This window comes from Ranitomeya imitator, chromosome 7 (genome assembly GCF_032444005.1).
Source record: "Ranitomeya imitator isolate aRanImi1 chromosome 7, aRanImi1.pri, whole genome shotgun sequence".
Lineage (NCBI taxonomy): Eukaryota > Metazoa > Chordata > Amphibia > Anura > Dendrobatidae > Ranitomeya > Ranitomeya imitator.
Genome location: NC_091288.1, coordinates 139,026,111 through 139,045,787, shown reverse-complemented (window position 1 = coordinate 139,045,787; position 19,677 = coordinate 139,026,111). Strand labels below are relative to the sequence as shown.

Here is a 19,677-nt window from a genome sequence, read left to right as displayed (position 1 = left end):
GGAACTAACACCTCCCCCATATTTTTATAACTTTCAGTGGGTAACCCATCCACTCCAGGCGCCTTCCCATTAGCCATAGACTGTAGTGCCCGACCCAGTTCCTCTTCAGTGATAGGAGCCTCCAAGCCTGCTCTATCTGTCTCACTCAATCTCGGCAGCCCCAGTCCCTCCAGGAAAGCCACTGTGTCTCCCGCCGATGCATCCACCTGAGAGGAATATAGGCCCGCGTAAAAGTCCGCGAAGACCTTCAAAATCTCAGAGGTTTCGGAGACTCTAGTACCACTCCCAGAAACCAGCGAATTGACAAACGAAGTACTTCTTTGGGCAGAAACCACCAGCGACTGCATGTGAGCAACTGTCTCTCCCTCCTGATAATAAGTCGGCCTCTGAAATTCCCGTTTCCTTTCAGCTTTTCCCAACAGAATTGTCTCCATATGATTTTGCGCTGCTTTTAATCTGTTCCCAGCCTCAGGAGTTCCCATTATTACCATCTCGTCTTCCGCTGCCCTCAGCTCATCAGCCGCTGCCTTCTCTGCCTCCCTCGTCTTCCGCTTACATCTACTAATATCTCTAAACAGCCCTCTTAAGTACGCCTTCATGGCTTCCCATACAGTAAGAGCATCTGTACTCCCATCGTTCAGCACAAAGAATTTCGCCACCTCCTGTTTTATATTATCTAAATCTATACTGTGCAACCAGTTAGGGTGAATCTTCCACTCTCTCCTGCTCACGGCCTGTGTCCCCAGCAATCGAAACTCTACCTCAATTGGACTATGGTCTGAGAGGGCCCTTGGTAAGTACCGCACACCTCCCACCATCGTGTCCAACAGACGATTACCTAGAGCCATATCAATTCTGGATAGAGTACTATGGGCCGGTGAGTAGCATGAATACCCCATCTCCCCAGCATGTCTAACTCTCCATGGGTCAATCATACCTATTTCACGAACATAGGTACCAAACATAGTAATGTGCCCCCCCCCCCCCACCATCCCCCGTCCTATTCTGGAAGTTTTTATTTTTGTCCCAAAAGTCATCGCATATATTGTTAAAATCACCAATAATTAGAAATGGTATCGGGCACCATCGTTCCACCCGCTCCAACACTTCTCTAATTTTCTTACTTGATTAAGGAGGCGGAATATACATTGCTACATTGCCGCTATACACATCAACACTCCATTTTTATTTTACATTCTAGCACCACGTATTGACCATCCACATCCACATCCACATGTATCTTCACCTCTTCATAATGCACTCCCACGGGTACCAGCACTGACACACCCCTTGAATACGTAGAGAAGGTAGAATGGTATGCCCTCTGTATCCATCGCCTATTTAGTACATTCACCCTCTCCCGCACCAAATGTGTCTCCAGTAAGCATATCATTGAAGCCGTTTGATCTCAAACATACTGCAGACTGGCCGCTCGCCTAGACTTATCCGCAAGGCCTCTTACATTCCAGCTCAGTATCTTGATGCGGCCCCCCATCATGTGACTCATTATCCTTCATAGTATCTTTACTCCCAAGTATGAGCTGTCTAACCTCCCCCCACCCCCCCCCTACCAAAACCCAACTCCCCCCCCCCCCCCCCCCCTCCTAACCCTCCCAATACTACACATTCTGCCTCTTATCAAGAACACTCTCCCTTGCTTTACCCGCTCCACTCGCCTCCCGCTACCGTAAAAAACAGAATTTCTTACAGTTCTTTAAACAAAACATTTCAATGCGTATGAACATGGAGAGAAACAACAAATAAAACTTACAGTACACCGCGTAACCCTTCTCCCCCGTACATATTAACCATTACTGCACCCTCTGGCCATGCACTCAATATGGCCCAGCTCAGCCCTCAACAGTTGCCCATCCCTTTAGCAATTATGCTATTAAAACACAGATCCCTTCTCCAGCGACAGCAAAATATCTCCCATCCATATCTCCCCAGAAGTTCAGTCTCCTTTTTCCTTGAGTTGTTTAGCATTGGTGTCTATCCACTGGGTAGCGTCCTCTGGTGTCAGAAAAAGCCACCACTCTTAATTTTGCAGGTAACAGCATATGAGTATTGCACTCCCAGTTCCCTCAGTCGTCTCTTGACACCGGTGAACTTCATCCGTTGTATCTGAACCGCAGCAGAATAGTCTGGATAGATAGCAATTCTTTGACCTCCAGCCGTCAGATCCTCCATTTCTCTAGCCTTCCGAAGGATAATGTCCCTTTCTCTGTAGTTCAGTATTTTGGCAAGCATGGTACGGGGATTCTCTCCTAGGGCTTCGGCGGGACCAATTTTCTCCATCACCCAGCTTTCAATAAACTCAGTGGGTTTCTCCCCTCAGTTTTTTCCGGAAGACCCACTATACGTATATTATTCCTTCTGGACCTGTTTTCCAGATCCTCGTTTTTGGCGGCCAGCTCTGATATCGCCTGAGCAAACTTTTTCTCCGCCTTTTGCAGCTTTACTATATGATCTTCTGCAGTGCTCACCCTCTCCTCCACCACCCCCATGCATCTGTCCATCTTTTGCAGTGCTGCATTTATCTGTGCTGTTTCCCCTTTAACCTCCTGCATCTGGAGGGTTAGGGTATTCAGGGACTGTTTGCATGAGGAGACCAGTACAAAAACATCCCTAAGGGTCGGCTCAGCTCCCGGTGTCATATCTTCTTGTCCCCCTATTGCCTCCGCCATGCTGCTTTCCTCCCTCCCCTTCTGTACCTCTTGCTCTCCTGCTGGGATCACATCCTCCTCCATATCCGCTCCAGCTCTGGTTACCTTCTCTGCCACCTCCGCTGCTCCGCAAACTGCTGAAGCTTCGCCGCCACCTCCATGCGCCTCTGACATGCCTCATTGGCTTTGTCCACATCTTCTCTGGCCTCGGCCCCATCTTGGCTGGCTCGGTTGCATCGCCGGCTCCAGCATCTTTCTGCTGCAGTCTGGTCATTTCCTCCGGTGTCTGATCAACCGCTCAGCACCGCTTTGCTCCCCAGACCGTCAGCCAGCCGGTAAGCAGCAAAAAAAGCCCGGTCAGAGGCATCTGCTCAGGTTTTTTTTCCAAGGACAGTAGCTGGAGCGCTCTTCTGTGCATCCGCTCACATGGCCAGTTAGGACACGCCCCCGTTGTTGCTCACTTTGACATAACATAAGTTATAAGCTACACTTAACCTATTATCTCGGCAACAGATCAGAAATGACAAAATAAACTGTTTATTCAGCTTTGCAGCAATCCTTCCATTATGTGAACATTTTAATATACTTAAACTGGTTAAAGGTCCTCTTTAAACCACAAAACACATTTAATAGCCTTCTGTCTTGTCCAGGTGATCTTTAGCAAACTGCAGACAAAGCAATGTTCTTTTTGGAGCAGTAGCTTTCATCTTGCAATCCTGGCATGCACACCATTGTCATTCAGTGTCCTAGGTGGTCTCTTGAACCTTAAAATTATATAATGTGAGAGGCCTTTAGTTGCTCAGCAGTTAAATTGGGTTCCTTTTTGACCTCATAGACTAGTAAATGCCTTTTCTTAGAATGGTCTTTGTTGGTCAACTACTCCCAGGAGGGTAAGAAGGGTTTTGAATTTCATCCATTTTCACACAATCTGTCTGGCTGTGGATTCATGAATGGAAAAAATGCTGAAAAGTTTGCAAAATGTTCAGGCATCAATGCATACTGAACAGTGAACACCCTAAGGGAAAGAACAAGGGGTACATTCTCTTTGTGCAGAGTACCAAGGTGGCTTACGGAGACATAAGGCCTTGCAATGTTCCACCAGAGATTAATATAAGAAATTAGCCCTTCAGAGAGAAAAGACTGGAATGCTAATATCAGCTATTGTAGGTAGCAATCTTAAAAGTCAATATTGACCCTTTAACTCCTTCCCTTCACAACTAATTTTTGTCTTTGCCCTATTTTTACCACTTTTTCTACCTTCTGCCAAGCCTTTTTTATTCTATTGACATGGCCGTAGGAAGAGTTGTTTTGCTGGAGGAGTTTTGCTTTTGAATGACACAATTCATTGCAACATTCAGTGTATTGAAAAACGGGGAGAATTTCCAAGAATGCTGACATAGTGACACAAATTTTGGTTTTCAGAGTTTGCCGCTTCAGTGTTTTTGGAGCATTTCATACGTTTTTACACTTTTATTGACAAATACATAAAGTTTATGCAAAGTCTGAATATTTACAGTGTTGTCTCTTTATTTCAAGACTTTTGCAATTTGCCTGGACATTCCGGAATATCCGCTGACGGGATTGTTCTCTTTCATTATAACACTCACCACTCCCACCATCCAGATATGTCTTATATGCTGCACAGCTTAGAGGCTGTTCAAATTACCATTTTGGCACTCAGTGAATACTTTTGAAAACCCTCTAAAAAGGGATTAAAAGGTCCTGATCTGCAGAACCAAACATTGTAATGAGATGTTGAATAATTAACACCTTCATGACATGCACTGCAGGAGCTGCGCCCGCAAAGCGATATATATGGTCAAAATTGTTGGTGCCCCTTGTTTAATGACAGAAAACCCCACAATGGTCACATAAATAACTTGAATCTGGCAAAAGTAATAATTAAATAAAAAATCTATGAAAAGGAACAAATGAAAGTCAGACGTTGCTTTTCAACCATGCTTCCACAGAATTAAAAAAACAAACAAAAAAAAAACTCATGAAATAGGCCTGGACAGAAATGATGGTACCCTTAACTTAATATTTTGTTGCAGAACATTGAGGCAATCGCTGCAATTAAACAATTCCTGTAACTGTCAATTAGACTTCTGTACTTCTTGACACCACTCCTCAAGAGCAAACTGCTCCAGCTGTTTCGCGTTTGAAGGTTGCCTTTTCCAGATGGCATGTTTCAGCTCTTTCCAAAGATGCTCAATAGGATTTAGGTCAGGGCTTATAGAAGGCCACTTCAGAATAGTCCAATGTTTTCCTCTTAGCCATTCTTGGTTGTTTTTAGCTGTGTTTTGGGTCATTATCCTGTTGCAAGACCCATAACCTGCGAGCATGCTTTCTGACACTGGGCAGCACATTTCTCTCTAGAATTCCTTGAAAGTCTTGATATTTCATTTGTACTCTGCACAGATTCTGGACACCCTGTGCCAGATGCATCAATGCAGCCCCAGAACATAACAGAGCCTGTCTCATCTGTCCATAGAACATGCTCCCAGAAGCTTTGTGTCTTGTCAACATGTAGTTTGGCAAACTCCAGTCTGGCTTTTTTATGATTTTTTTTTTTTTTTTTTTTGCAACAATATTGTCCTCCTTTGTCATCTTCCATGAAGTCCACTTTGCCTCATACGACGGATGGTGCGATCTGACACTGATATTCCTTGAGCTTGAAGTTCACCTTTTTAATCTGCTTAGACATTTTTCTGGATTCTTTTGTTACCATACGTATTATCCGTCTCTTTGATTTGTCATCAATTGTCCTCCAGCAGCCACGTCCAGGGAGGTTGGCTACAGTCCCATGGATCTTCAATTTCTAAATAATATGTGATGTACAATAACAAATTGTATTGTGGTACCGTGTTAGCCAGAAAAATCAACGTGAATACTTTTCTGCCCAATGATGGCTAACCGGAAAATATGTTGGCAAGCTTTCAGAGCACAATGGCTCCTTCTTCAGGCAAGATTACAAATAGATTAATAAGAAAAAAGCACAACATTTAAAGAATACTACAGCAGGACATTTGTTCAGGGGGTGGGACGTGTGATGCCTTCTAAAGATAAGCCAAGGAAATCAAATTAGGCATTTTGTTACAAATGGAGAGGCAGTGGGAATGATGATTGTTGTGAATTCTGTTGTCAAGCTCCCTCCTGTGGTCATGAATGGTACTTCGGCTGGTTCTGTCCATGGGCTTCCTCTGGTGGTGGTGAGTGGGGCTGCGGCTTCTGAGGTTCCTTCCACAGGTGACGAGGTTAATTCAATAGCTGGCTGCTCTATTTAACTCCTTGCCACCTGTCAATGTTCCAGTATTGGTCTAGTTCACTCCTGGATCGTTCTTGTGACCTGTCTTCCCAGCAGAAGCTAAGTTCCTGCTTGTTTTTCTCTGGTTTGCTATTTTTCTGTCCAGCTTGCAATTCGTATTGTTGTCTTGCTTGCTGGAAGCTCTGGGACGCAGAGGGAGCGCCTCCGCACCGTGAGTCGGTGCGGAGGGTCTTTTTGCGCCCTCTGCGTGGTCTTTTTGTAGTTTTTTTGTGCTGACCGCAAAGCTACCTTTCCTATCCTCTGTCTGTTCAGTAAGTCGGGCCTCACTTTGCTAAATCTATTTCATCTCTGTGTTTGTAATTTTCATCTTTACTCACAGTCATTATATGTGGGGGGATACCTTTTCCTTTGGGGAATTTCTCTGAGGCAAGGTAGGCTTCATTTTTCTATCTTTAGGGCTAGCTAGTTCCTTAGGCTGTGTCGAGTTGCATAGGGAGCGTTAGGCGCAATCCACGGCTATTTCTAGTGTGTGTGATAGGATTAGGGATTGCGGTCAGCAGAGTTCCCACGTCTCAGAGCTCGTCCTATATTATCAGTAACTATCAGGTCATTCCGTGTGCTCTTAACCACCAGGTCCATTATTGTCCTGACCACCAGGTCATAACAGATGATGTTCTTAGTTATCTGGAATCCATCTGGTGGAGGTGTGAATTGTATCCATGTAGTATCTCCTAAATCCAGGTGTTAGGGTACTGTCACACATTGGCATTTTGATCGCTACGACGGCACGATTCGTAACAATATCGCTCCAGCGTCGTAGACTGCTGTCACACTTTGCAATGTACGACGCTGGAGCGATAAATTCATGACGTATGTGCGATGTAGAAGCCGTTGGTTACTATGCGCACATCGTATACAATATCGTGCACACCTTTGTTACACCAGGCAATCATGCCGCCACAGCGGGACACTAGACGACGAAAGAAAGTTTCAAACGATCTGCTACCACGTACGATTCTCAGCGGGGTCCCTGATCGCAGGAGCGTGTCAGACACAGCGAGATCGCTGGAACGTCACGGATATATCGCTCGAACGTCACGAATCGTGCCGTCGTAGCGATCAAAATGCCACTGTGTGACGGTACCCTTAAATTGAGTCCTAGTGTCAACGAATTGAACATTTTCCTTAGTTTGAATTCCAAAATTTTTGTTTCCCTGTCATCCTTAAAATGACCTTTTAGTATTAAGACTTTTAAATCTGTCATACTATGTTCCGGTCCAGAGAAATGTTTTCCCACAGGTGTCTGTGTAGATTCATCCTTGTTTGGATCACTACATTGACTGTTTCTGTAAAAAAGTTAACTTTGACATTTTGGACACACCGTAAAGTGCCACAAAATATCACTATGGAGGGAAGAAAGCCATACAATCCTTAAGAGACAATAACAATATGATAATCAAACCAGCAGACAAAGGAGGAGCTGTAGTGATAATGAACCTGACAGATTACATCCAGGAATGGATATAAAATATCCATGGAATTGGATATAAAATACTACACTTCACTTCAGGGAGATCCAACCAAAAAACACACAGAGGAACCAACACATATCATCAATGGATTTGATTCCACTTCATCCTCAATGCTGGAATTAATACAAGACAATCCCCAAACAGGTAACTTCTACATGTTGCCTAAAATACATAAAGAAGGTAATCCTGGGAGGCCAATCATCTCTGGTATTGGGCCTCTAACTGAGAATATCTCACGCTGGGTGGAGAACATTCTGAAACCCTTGGGGAGGCGCACACCCAGCTATATCCAGGACACCACGGATATTCTTTGCAAATTATCAGTGCTGGGCCCACTTCCAGAGGACGCGCTACTATCCACCATGGATGTAGAGTCTCTATTCCAACATTCCTTTTGAGGATGGAATTGCTTCATGCAAATATTTCTTTCAAAAGAACAATCTAGCCACAGAACCAACACTGCAATTTATCAGGTTTGTGCTCCATCACAACTATTTTTCTTTTGGGAACAATTTATACCAACAGTGTATGGGCAGCGCCATGGGAAGCAAAATATCCCCACAATATGCTAACTTTATTTATGGCGAAACTGGAGGAAGAATTTTTGTCATCTTGCCCTGTCAAACCTCTTGCATACGTCCGCTACATTGATGATCTGCTAATTATATGGACAGGCTCGAAAGATGATCTTCTCACCTTCCACAATAACTTCAAGTACCACCCAACCATCAAGCTCACCCTCAACTTTTCAAAGACCCAAATACATTTTCTGGACATGATCATATACATCAAGGACAATGCCATACAAACATCCATTACCATAAGCCCACAGAATGTCCGGCTTATCTTAGATGGAACAGCTTTCATCCAAGACACACAAAAAAAATCCATCATATGCAGTCAAGCTCTGAGGAATAATCGGATCTGTTCAGACAGTAAAGACAGGGAACTACAGCTGCGATCACTAAGGAATACATTCCTACAACAATGATACCATCCAGTAATAGATGAGTAGATCCACAGAGCTACAAGGATCCCAAGCAGCAGCCTCCTGGATTACAAACTGGGCGAGGATAACAACAGAGTACCCCTTGTGGTCACATACAACCCCCACATGAGCATCCTAAGGAAAATTGGTGCTGATCTCCAACACATATTCCCAGAACTACCACTTCTCTCCTACAAACAGCCCCCTAACTTAAGGAATCTGCTTGTCAGAAGTGTCCTCTCGTCACCATCAGTGACTGGCACATTCCCCTGTAACAATAAAAAATGCAAAACGTGTACCCACATATTACCAACAAATGTAGTCCGTGTACCAAACACAAATCAGGACTACAAGGTCATGGGTTCCGTTTCATGTAATCCTCTAACATGGTGTACATGATACAATGCACGAGGTGCCTTGGAGGTATCTATATTGGGGAAACCATGCAAAAACTACAAACAAGGATGAATCTACACAGACACACAATCAGGAATGAAGTGGACACACCTGTGGGAAAACATTTCTCTGGACCTGAATACAGTGACATTTAAATTCTTAATACTAAAAGGTCATTTTAAGGATGCCAGGGAAAGAAAAATTTGGGAATACAAACTGATAAAGATGTTCAGTTCGTTGACACTAGGACTCAATTAAACACCTGGATTTATGAGTGGCTACATGGATACAATTCACACCTCCACCTGACATACTCCAGATAACTAAGAACATCATTCCCACTGCCTCTCCATTTGTAACAAAATGCCTAATTTGATTTCCTTGGCTTATCTTTAGAAGGCATCACATGTCCCACCCCCCTGAACAAATGTCCTGCTGTACTATTCTTTAAATGTTGTGCTTTTTCTTATTAATCTATTTGTAATCTTGCCTGAAGAAGGAGCCTCTGTGCTCTGAAAGCTTGCAAACATAATATTTTCTGGTTAGCCAATAAAGGTATCACTCCTAGAATACTTCTGTCATCATTGGGCAGAAAAGTATTCACATAAATAATATGTGCATCTGTAGTCACAGAAACATCAAGCTGCTTGGAGATGGTCTCGCATCTTTTGCCTTTTGAACATGTTTGTCTATAATTTTCTTTCTAATCTCCTGAGACAACTCTTTCCTTTGCTTCCTCTGGTCCATGTTGCGTGTGATACACACCATGTTACCAAACAGCACAGTGAGTATCTGTAGCCCTATATACAGGCCCACTCACTGATTCCAAGATTGTAGACACTTGTGATGTTAGTTAGTTGACATACCTTGATTTAACATGTCCATTTTTTCACTTTATTTTCAGGGGTACCATCATTTCTTTGGAACTATGGTTGAAAAGCAATGTGTTCATTTTCATACATCTTTTATTTATTATTTTTGTCAGATTCATGTTATTTATGTGACCATTGTGGGTTTTTCTGTCATTAAACATTAAAAGTGCAATTAAAAGTGATTAAAGCGTCATATTTACTCTGATAATGAAAATGACTGCTCACTAAGGAAAAACATTTCCATTGTAATAAAAGATTGGGTTCCTGTCAACTGTAACTTAAAAACTTTGATGGGAAAAATTGTAATCTTTTTAATTATTAAAGTAAATGTATACAAATTTGTTATTGTTCTGACCTGAAAGAATCATTTTTACAGCACAAAGAAAGCAGTACAAAACAAGTCAAGGTGACCATGCTGGAATTTCATTCCACTGATTTTTTTTTTTTTTTTATTATTATTATTATTATTATTATTATTATTATTATTATTATTATTATTATTATTATTATTATTTGATTTTCCACATCTTTCTATATTAAATGATAAAAATAAATAGTGTCATTGAAAACATTCTGCAAAAAAAAAACAAGCTTTGATATGACTTTGTTGATGCAAGAATAAAAATAAATGTTTTAGTTCTTGGAAGAAGGTGAGGAGAAAACTAAAGTGCAAAAAAACAAGCAAAAGATGTCTTGGTCTTAAAGGGTTTACAAGTTAGAAGATACAATTTATTGAATAAATTATATGTACTTCAAAATTGTATTATAGGAATTAACTGATCTCCTTAAAAAAAAAATCCCTTTTTCAGTTGTGCCAACAGAAAAATCTAAAAGGATATGTTCAGTTGTGCAATAAAAAAAATCCACATTTCGTATTGCTGCTTTTATCCTGCTGTAGAAAATAGTTACCTGGATTTTTTTATCGCACAGTAAGCAGTAAAAAAAACAAAAAAAAAAAACAAAGAAACAGGATGATACATTTTGTAAATGGCAATGCCAAAACACAATGGCTAATCAATATATATACCCTATATTTGTGGCATTAAAAGGAAAATGTAATAAAAATGTGTGCACCTGTGTGTTTATAAATACCTTTTTTTTTTTTTAGGATTAAAAATGAAAGCGGTAATCTTGGCAGCTGGTTACGGAACAAGACTTCTTAAAGATCTACAAAGTGTAAATGATCAGAAAATGCAAAATCTCATGGGAACACCCAAAGCATTACTGCCAATTCGAGGTTTTCCTTTAATCTCTTATTGGATGGAAGCTTTAAAATCTGGACAGGACCCTAAAGATGTTTTCATTGTTGTAAGTGTTTCTTTTCCAAATAATCAATTGTATGTATGTGCATATAGCTATAGACCACCATCAACCGTAACTATAAAACATGATTGTAAATCTTCAACTAGTTGGCTAAACCCAGTTCAGCAGATGGAGCTGGAAAGGCTGGAATCCTGCACCCAGCTTATGGCAGGTGCCCAGCCACCATGTCTTTGATAATGATGAGTATGTTATCCTCTCTTCACTACGGCAAGATGGACCCAGTTGGTCAGTGGCAGCCGCATCTGTGTCATGAAGGGAAGCTATGTCTGTAAGAGGGAGAAAGGGCTCAGAGAGTGACTGTAAATTGAGGTGTTTGAAATTTCTGCAAGGGTGAGTGAGTTTGTGGAGAGGGAAGAGAATCAGTAGGTTGTGGTCGGACAGGGGGAGGGGTGAGTTAGAGAAATTAGTAAGGGAACAGCGGCTGGTGAATATAAGGTCCAGCGTATGACCATCTTTGTGAGTGGCCGCTGGCGAACATTGAGGGAGGCAGTGAGCGATTAAAAGTTTAGAGGCAGCTGGGGTTGAAGCGTCAATGGTTGGAGGGGGAATAGCTGCGGACAGAATGCACCTCAAACGAGGGAAGAGTAGCTGAGGGTGGTAGTGGAATTGGGGCAAAGGAGCAGGTATCGGACAGGAGCAAGGCAACTCCACCACCACGTTTGTCGCTGGGGCGAGGGGTGTGAGAGGTGGAATCCGCCATAGGAAAGTGCAGCTGTAGAGGATTGTGGCAGGGGATTGGCAAGGAGTGTGGGGATGTGTTGAGGAGGGCCAGTATTTGGGGATACGTTGCCAGCAATGAGGAGTAGCAGACAGTGCGTTAGAAGGTGGGAGCAGGATCAGACATGATGTGGCTGTGTGTGTCTGGAGAAAAAGGATTGTATGTAGAGGAATAGTTCTGAGGAGGAGGTGAGATGGCTGGGGAGGATGGAGGGAAAAATGACTATTTCCTTACTAGGTGGGGGGATTACAGGACATAGGGAAAAAATAAAGTATGGGGGTGAAAGTGAAAAGGAGCTGTAACATTGTAGTGGTTTTCAATTATTTTACCTTACAGTCTATTCCATTCCAATTCTAGTCTAATTCTAGGTAGTGTAATTAGAAATCTGTTAAAAATGTTGAATTTAAAAGATGCTTGGATCAGATCCATGGCTCTGAATATATCTGCAACTAAGAGCAGTCAGCTGTGAGAGGATGTGGGTGGGTGTGGCCAGACTACATGTTCAGAGTTAAACAAGGGTCATAAAAAGGGGGAGGGGTTAGACTGACCACTCAGAGATATGCATGGAAAGCACAAAAGGAATGAAATACATTATGGCCATAAAGTGATGGGTAAGCAAAGCATACCAGAGATTTTAACTGCAACTCACAAACACAGTCAGGAGCCGGGGAAAGATGTGTATATTCAGAGCATACCTGTGTGAAGAGAAGACAACTCTATTAGATTTTATAGATGTTGATGAAGATGATGACAATATTATAGGAGGGGTGGTGGTGAGCAGCCAAATGCATTTTAGAATTCTAGTCTAATTCAAGGTAGTGTAACTAGAAATCTGTAATTTGAAAGATGCCTGGGTCAGACTACGTCTGGATCAGACACATGGCTCTGAATATATCTGCAACTAAGGGCAGTCAGCTGTGAGACTGATATGGATACTGATTGTTATGACCTGGTGGTTAGGAGCACCCGGAATGACCTGATAGTTAAACCTCATACAGGACGAGCTCTGGGATGTGGGAGCTCTGCTGACCGCAAGCCCTAATCCTATCACACACACTAGAAATAGCCGTGGAGCGCTCCTGACCAGACCTAGGCGCCTCGTCACAGCTCAAGAACTATCTAGCCCTAGAGATAGAAAATAAAGCCTACCTTGCCTCAGAGAAATTCCCCAAAGGCAAAGGAAGCCCCCCACATTGACTGTGAGCAAAGATGAAAGTCACAAACGCAGAAATGAAACAGGTCCCAGCAAAGGGAGGCCAGACCTACCAAACAGACAGAGGATAGAAAAGGTAACTTTGCGATCAGCACAAAAACCTACAAAAGACCACGTAGAGTGTGCAAAAAAGACCTCCGCACCGACTCACGGTGCGGAGGGGCCACTCTGCATCCCAGAGCTTCCAGTTAGTAAGACAATATCATGAAAACCAGCTGGACAAGAAAACAATGAACAAATAATGACTATCAGGAACTTAGCTTCAGCAGGAGAAGGCAGGTCACCAGAGAGATCCAGGAGCGAACTGAACCAATGCAAAAACATTGACAGCTGGCATGGAGTAACGATCTGAGAGGAGTTAAATAGAGCCGTCAACCAAAGGATAAACCACGTCACCTGTGTAAGGAACCTCAGAAGCAGCAGCTTCACTCACAGCCACCAGAGGGAGCCCATAGACAGAACTCGCCAAAGTACCATTCACGACCACAGGAGGGAGTTCGACAACAGAATTCACAACAACTGATACCCCAGATATGGATTACTGCATGGGACACAGCGACGGATGGGTATGGCATATTGTTTTTTTTTTTTTTTTTTTGTTTGTTTGTTTTTTTACAGGAGATCGAGGGCGTTGCATGGATTAGGAGTGACAATAAAATGGAAAAACTGTGTTGTGTTTTATTTCATTAAAAGACTTTATTCTGGCTGTGTCTTTATTTAACATGTAACAACTATAGGATTAGTAATGGATAGGTGTCTTATTGGGGCGGCTGGGAGCTGATGTTTTTAGCCGGGGGGGAGGGACCAATAACCATGATCCCTTCCTAGGCTATTAATATCCGCCCCTAGGTGCTGGCATTCCCTCTGCTGGTTCCGAAAATTGCGTTGGAGCGCATGCCATTTTTTTCCCCAAAAAAAGAATCTTTTATTAATAACATACATGTCCCCCAATTTTATACACACACACACACACACACACACACACTACTAATTGTATTGGTCACTGACATCTATAGATAGATGTTCTGCATCTACAACCCCTGGCAAAAATTATGGAATCACCGGCCTTGGAGGATGTTCATTCAGTTGTTTAATTTTGTAGAAAAATAGCAGATCACAGACATGACACAAAACTAAAGTAATTTCAAATGGCAACTTTCTGGCTTTAAGAGACACGAAAAGAAATCAAGAACAAAAAATGTGTTGGTCCGTAATGGTTACTTTTTTTTTTTAACCAAGCATAGGAGAAAAATTATGGAATCACTCAATTCTGAGGAAAAAATTATGGAATCGCCCAGTAAATTTTCATACCCAAAAATAACACCTGCATCAAATTAAAGCTAAAAAGGAGTGATCACACCTTAAAGAGCTGTTGGGAGAGTGGTGATTTTTTTTTTTTTTTTTTTTTTTTATCGGATTGCGTTTGTCAAATCTTATTGCAAGTGGGCATGAGCCCTTACTTTTGTATTCCATCTGGCTTCTGTTCAGAGAGTCTTTTCAAAAGTACACAAAACTATGGTGGACTGCGGTTCTATTCACACCTAAAAAGACGGCCCCCGCCAGATCACAGGCCATGCAGCGTGCACAGTGTCTCAATTTGCCTCATTAAAATGATTCTCCCGCTGGGAGTTCTGTCTGAATCACATATTTTAGAGATTTATATGGAAATACTGATGCAAGTGCAGACCACAGGATAACTGTGAGCCGAGCCTAAGGCTGGGATCACACACAGCGAGATACGGCCGAGTCTCGCTGGTTAAAAACAAGCAGCACTCCAGAGCGGAGCGTGCGGCCGCATAGCAATACATGGAGCTGCACGCTCCACTTCAGAGTGCTGGTGCCAGAGCTTGCTTTTAACCAGCGAGACTCTGCTGTATCTCGCTGTAGTGCGACTCCGGCCTTACAGCGATCTTTGGGAGGTAGAATGAACAAATCAACAGCAGGTGAAGAATTGGTTTGGTCACATGACGTTTTTTGATCATTTTCTATTTTTGTGGAGGCAGAATGAGCAAAAAATCAGTAATTCAGAGATTGTTTTTTTTTTTCCAATTCTGCGTGTGGTAGAATTGACAAAGCAGCTTTATTCTTCGGGTCAGTGCAATGACAGCGATACCACATTTACATAGTTTTTAATATTTTGGCGCTTTTACACAATAAAAACTTTTATAGAAAAAATTATTTTTTCATCGCTTTATTCTGAGACCTAGAACTTTATTTTTCTGCTGATGGAGCTGTATGACAGCTTTCTTTTTTTCGGGACAAGATGAGGTTTGCAGCATTTTATTCCCCTTTTTTTTCCAGCAGTATGAAGATAGAGCATAGTTTGCAACTTTTTTTTTTTACGGCGTTCACTGGTGGGGTTAACTAGTGACACTTTTATAGATTGGGTTGTTCCAGATGCGGCGATTGCAAACATGCTTTTTTTTGTCTTTTTTTTTCATGAAAATGTATTAATGAAATTTGTTTTTTTATTATTTTGTAATTTATTTTACATATTTTAAAATTTTCTAAAATTGGGACCCAGCAATGATGTTGCAGGGGTGACGATCTGAAGGCAGAGGGAGTTCCCGTCCCTCTGCCTCCCTCCTGAATGTTGTGATTGAGCACGATCGCAGCTTTTTGGGGGGTTAAGTCATGGGCAATGCTGGCATTGCTCTTGGCAGTTAGTGCAGAATCTTGGCCATTAGCAGCGCTGAACTGCTACACTGGTCGGACGAGAAATTCTGATATTTCAGCATCTCTTGCGTGATTATGCTGTAGATTGACTGACCGATCACAGTGATCTGGGTGGAGGGACCGACGGCCTGAGTCACTGCACCTTTTCCCATGCCGCTCAAAGAGGTTTCTGGCCACATATGGGGTATCAATGAGCTCAGAATTAACGAAGTAACAAATGTGTCCATTTTCTCATGTCATCCCTTGTAAAAATAAAATTTGAGTCTAAAGCAACATTTTATAGAGAAAAAATATAATTTTTACTTTTTCATTGCACTTTGTATTCAGGTGTAGCATTTGTTGGGTTAACAAATTTCCTGACAACTATTTGAGTGGTAAATTTTTTAAATGGTACCACTTTTCGGGAGTTTCCAATATATAGGCTCCTCAAATTCAATTTACAGTAAGGAAAATAAATATTTGATGCACAGGCCTAGGGGAAAATAAGTATTTGATAAGCCTGTTCAGGCGTACTTCTCTGCCTTGTTTAGGGCATAGCAAAGTACTGCAAAGCGCAGGCGCCTGGAAAGGTCATATAGGCCCCAACGCGTGTGCACTGCAGTACATTTACTCTGCCCTAGTCGGGGCTTAGAAGTATGCCTGTGCAGGAGTGCGATGCCTGGGAAACTATGTAGATGGCATCATTCATGCGAAGGAGGACAGCATCACGAGAAGATGTAAGGCGCCGGACCAAAACCAGTGACCTCCCTCAGACCGGACCGCCTCCCCCATCCCCCCCCCCACCTTCTTGTCTTTAAAGTCGCGCTGACAGCTTATAAACAGCATTATTGAAAGCTGTATATCATGCCAGAAAGGTGATAGCCGGATCTTATATCGATCAAATCTGGTGACAGGTTTGCTTTAAGAGGTAACTTGTTCATATGTCTTGCACTAAAACGCAATAGCTGCACAAGTATTGATATGTGAACTTTCAGTCTGTCTGAATTCACTTTGGATTCCATATGAATCACATTCAGTTGGTTATAGGTAGCATACAGTCCTTCAGCATCCAGCAAGTGAAGTAGACTTATCACGTCATCACCATCAATTGCTGATAAGTGGAAAACTTCCAGCAATCTGATCTCAGTCTTCACCAGTGTAGAAGCAAAAAACAAACAAACTGGAGATGCACACCAGACATACTAACTGACAATGAACAGGATAATAGGAAGAAATGGGGAACTAGAACCACATAATGTAATGCTGCTGGAGTGCATTATAGCGCAACCTCCACCAGGCGATGCTGGTGAGGGAAGAGAGGTTACACACACAGCGCAACATCACTGAGCAGCAGCACAAGCGCCACCAAGTGGCAAAAGAGTGGTCAGACGAGCCGAGTCAGAAACCGTCAGGACAAGAAGTACCAGAGGTCACCGCAATACACATTGTCAAATACAAGCAAGAAGTCAGCCAGACGGGAGCAGATATAACCGAGACGAGAGACCGTAAAACAGGTCAGAAAACAAGCCGGATCACATACCAAGAGGTCAAAGAACAGGGAGAGAACTGTTATGTAGGCAATCCAGTGATACAGTGTGCCAGCAATCAGAGCACATACAGTGATCTGACAATAACCCAAAAACAATAGAACGAGCTCTGAGACGTGGAATCTCAGTAGACCGCAATACCTGAACCTATCCTAAACACAACTAAAGGCAGCTGTGGATTGCGCCTGTCACTACCTATGCAACTCGGCACAGCCTGAGGAGCTGACTAGCCTGAAGATAGAAAAACATGCCTGACTTGCCTCAGAGAAATACCCCAAAGGAAAAGGCAGCCCCGCACATATAATGACTGTTAGCAAGATGAAAAGACAAACGTAGGGATGAAATAGATTCAGCAAAGTGAGGCCCGATATTCTAGATAGAGCGAGGATAGCAAAGAGAACTTTGCAGTCTACAAAAAACCCTAAAGCAAAAAACCACGCAAAGGGGGCAAAAAGACCCACCGTGCCGAACTAACGGCACGGCGGTACACCCTTTGCGTCTCAGAGCTTCCAGCAAAACGAATAGACAAGCTGGACCGAAAAAATAGCAACAAAAGCAAAGAAGCACTTATCTAAGCAGAGCAGCAGGCCAAAGGAAAGATCCAGAAGCTCAGGTCCAACACTGGAACATTGACAAGGAGCAAGGAAGACAGAATCAGGTGGAGTTAAATAACAAAGCAGCCAACGAGCTCACCAGAACACCTGAGGGAGGAAGCTCAGAAGCTGCAGTACCACTTGTGACCACAGGAGTGAATTCAGCCACAGAATTCACAACAGAGAACACTAAGACAAGGCGAGATGGCAGGAAGGGAAAGTCATAGGAACAGAGTACACGAGCAGAGGATCATCTGGATCATGACAGTACCCCTCAATGGGGGGCCACCAGACCCCCAGGTTTACCTGGATAATGAGCCTGAAAGGCCCGGACCAACCGATCCGTATTGACCAAATGCGCCAGCATCCACAACTAGTCCCCAGGACCATAACCTTTCCAATGGACCAAATACTAAAGAATGGCGGAGCATGCGAGAATCCACAACCTGTTCCACCTCATACTCTGACCATCTACCACAACAGGTGGTGGGTGCAAGGGAAACTCCCCTGAGAAAGACACGGCTTCAGAAGCGCCTTATGGAACACATTGGGGATCCACAACTATGAAGGCAGGCACAGGCTAAAGGCCACAGGACTACCCACCTAAAATTTCATAAGGACCAATAAACTTGGGCCCCAACTTAGTTGAAGGAATCATCCTTATATTCTTGGTGGATAGCCATACCTCATCCCCCACCTGGAAAGTCGGCCCCACCGAATGTCGTTTATCCGCAAAAAATTTGTACTTGACCTGAGTCTCACCAGTGTTTCTCTGAACCTCGCTCCAGACCTCCCCCAACCACTGAAAGGCCTAATCCACCCCTGGACACCCCGAATCCAGCTTGGAAAACTCACCAAACTAAGGGTGAAACCCATAGTTGCAAAAGAATGGGGAAGTACCAGTGGATTGATTGACACGATTATTGAAAGCAAATTCTGCCATGTGTACCGAAGAGCACCAATCATCCTGTCTAGACGTGGCAAGAAACTGCAATATCTGCTCCAAAGACTGATTGGTCCTTTCAGCAGAATTTAAAAAAAAAGGCACAGGATCTCAAATTAGTTAATATCGTGGCCCCCTGGGACAACACCGCCCCCACTTCCACCTCCGAGGCCTCCACCTCCACAATAAACGGTTTAGACAAATCAGGTTGAATCAGCACGGGGGTGGACATGAAACAATTTATTAAAGCAGAAAATGCCGCCAATGCTGGAGCTGAGCAATTTTTGATAGCCCCATTATGAGTTAAATCAGTGAGGGGTTTGACCACCTGAGAAAACCCTTGATGAATGTTTTATAGTAATTAGTGAAACCCAGAAAATGCTGGAGACCCTTGAGATCTCTGGGTTGCACCCAATCCACAATAGCCTGTACCTTTCTAGGGTCCATACGGAACCCCTCAGCAAACAAAATGACCCCTAAGAAAGACAATTCTTGAGCAAAAATTTAACACCTCCAGTTTAGCAAAGAGTGAGTTTTCCCTGAGCCTTTGGAGAACTGCACAGAGGTGACCCATGTAACTCTATTTATCAGAAGAATATATAAGGATATTATCCAGATAAACTACCATGAACGCCCAATGAAGTCTGAGAAAACATGATTAATAAAATTCTGGAATAACCAAATTCTCAAACAAACCCTCAGAGGTGAGAAATGCAATTTTCCACTCATCCCCCTCCCTGTTGTGAATTCTGTGGCTGAGTTCACTTCTGTGGTCACAAGTGGTATTGCAGTCTCTGGGCTTCCTCCCTCAGGTGTTTTGGTGAGCTCGTTGGCTGCCTTGCTATTTAGCTCCACCTGAGTCTGTCTTCCTTGCTCCTTGTCAATGTTCCAGTGTTGGATCTGAGCTACTGCATCTTTCCTTGGGCCTGCTGCTCTGCTAGATAAGTGCTTCTAGTTTTCTGT

At 43.0% G+C, this 19,677-nt stretch overlaps 1 protein-coding gene across 2 annotated transcripts in view; it reads left to right on the top strand.

Annotated features, from left to right (window-relative positions):
- The window catches only part of LOC138644922 (glucose-1-phosphate adenylyltransferase-like), a 150,787-nt gene that overhangs the window by 18,524 nt on the left and 112,586 nt on the right, over positions 1–19,677 (top strand). For both annotated transcript variants that reach the window (XM_069733852.1, XM_069733850.1), the window contains exon 2: positions 10,831–11,030. In XM_069733852.1, coding sequence (XP_069589953.1) covers positions 10,831–11,030 — 200 coding nt within the window. The remainder of the gene's footprint in view (positions 1–10,830; positions 11,031–19,677) is intronic.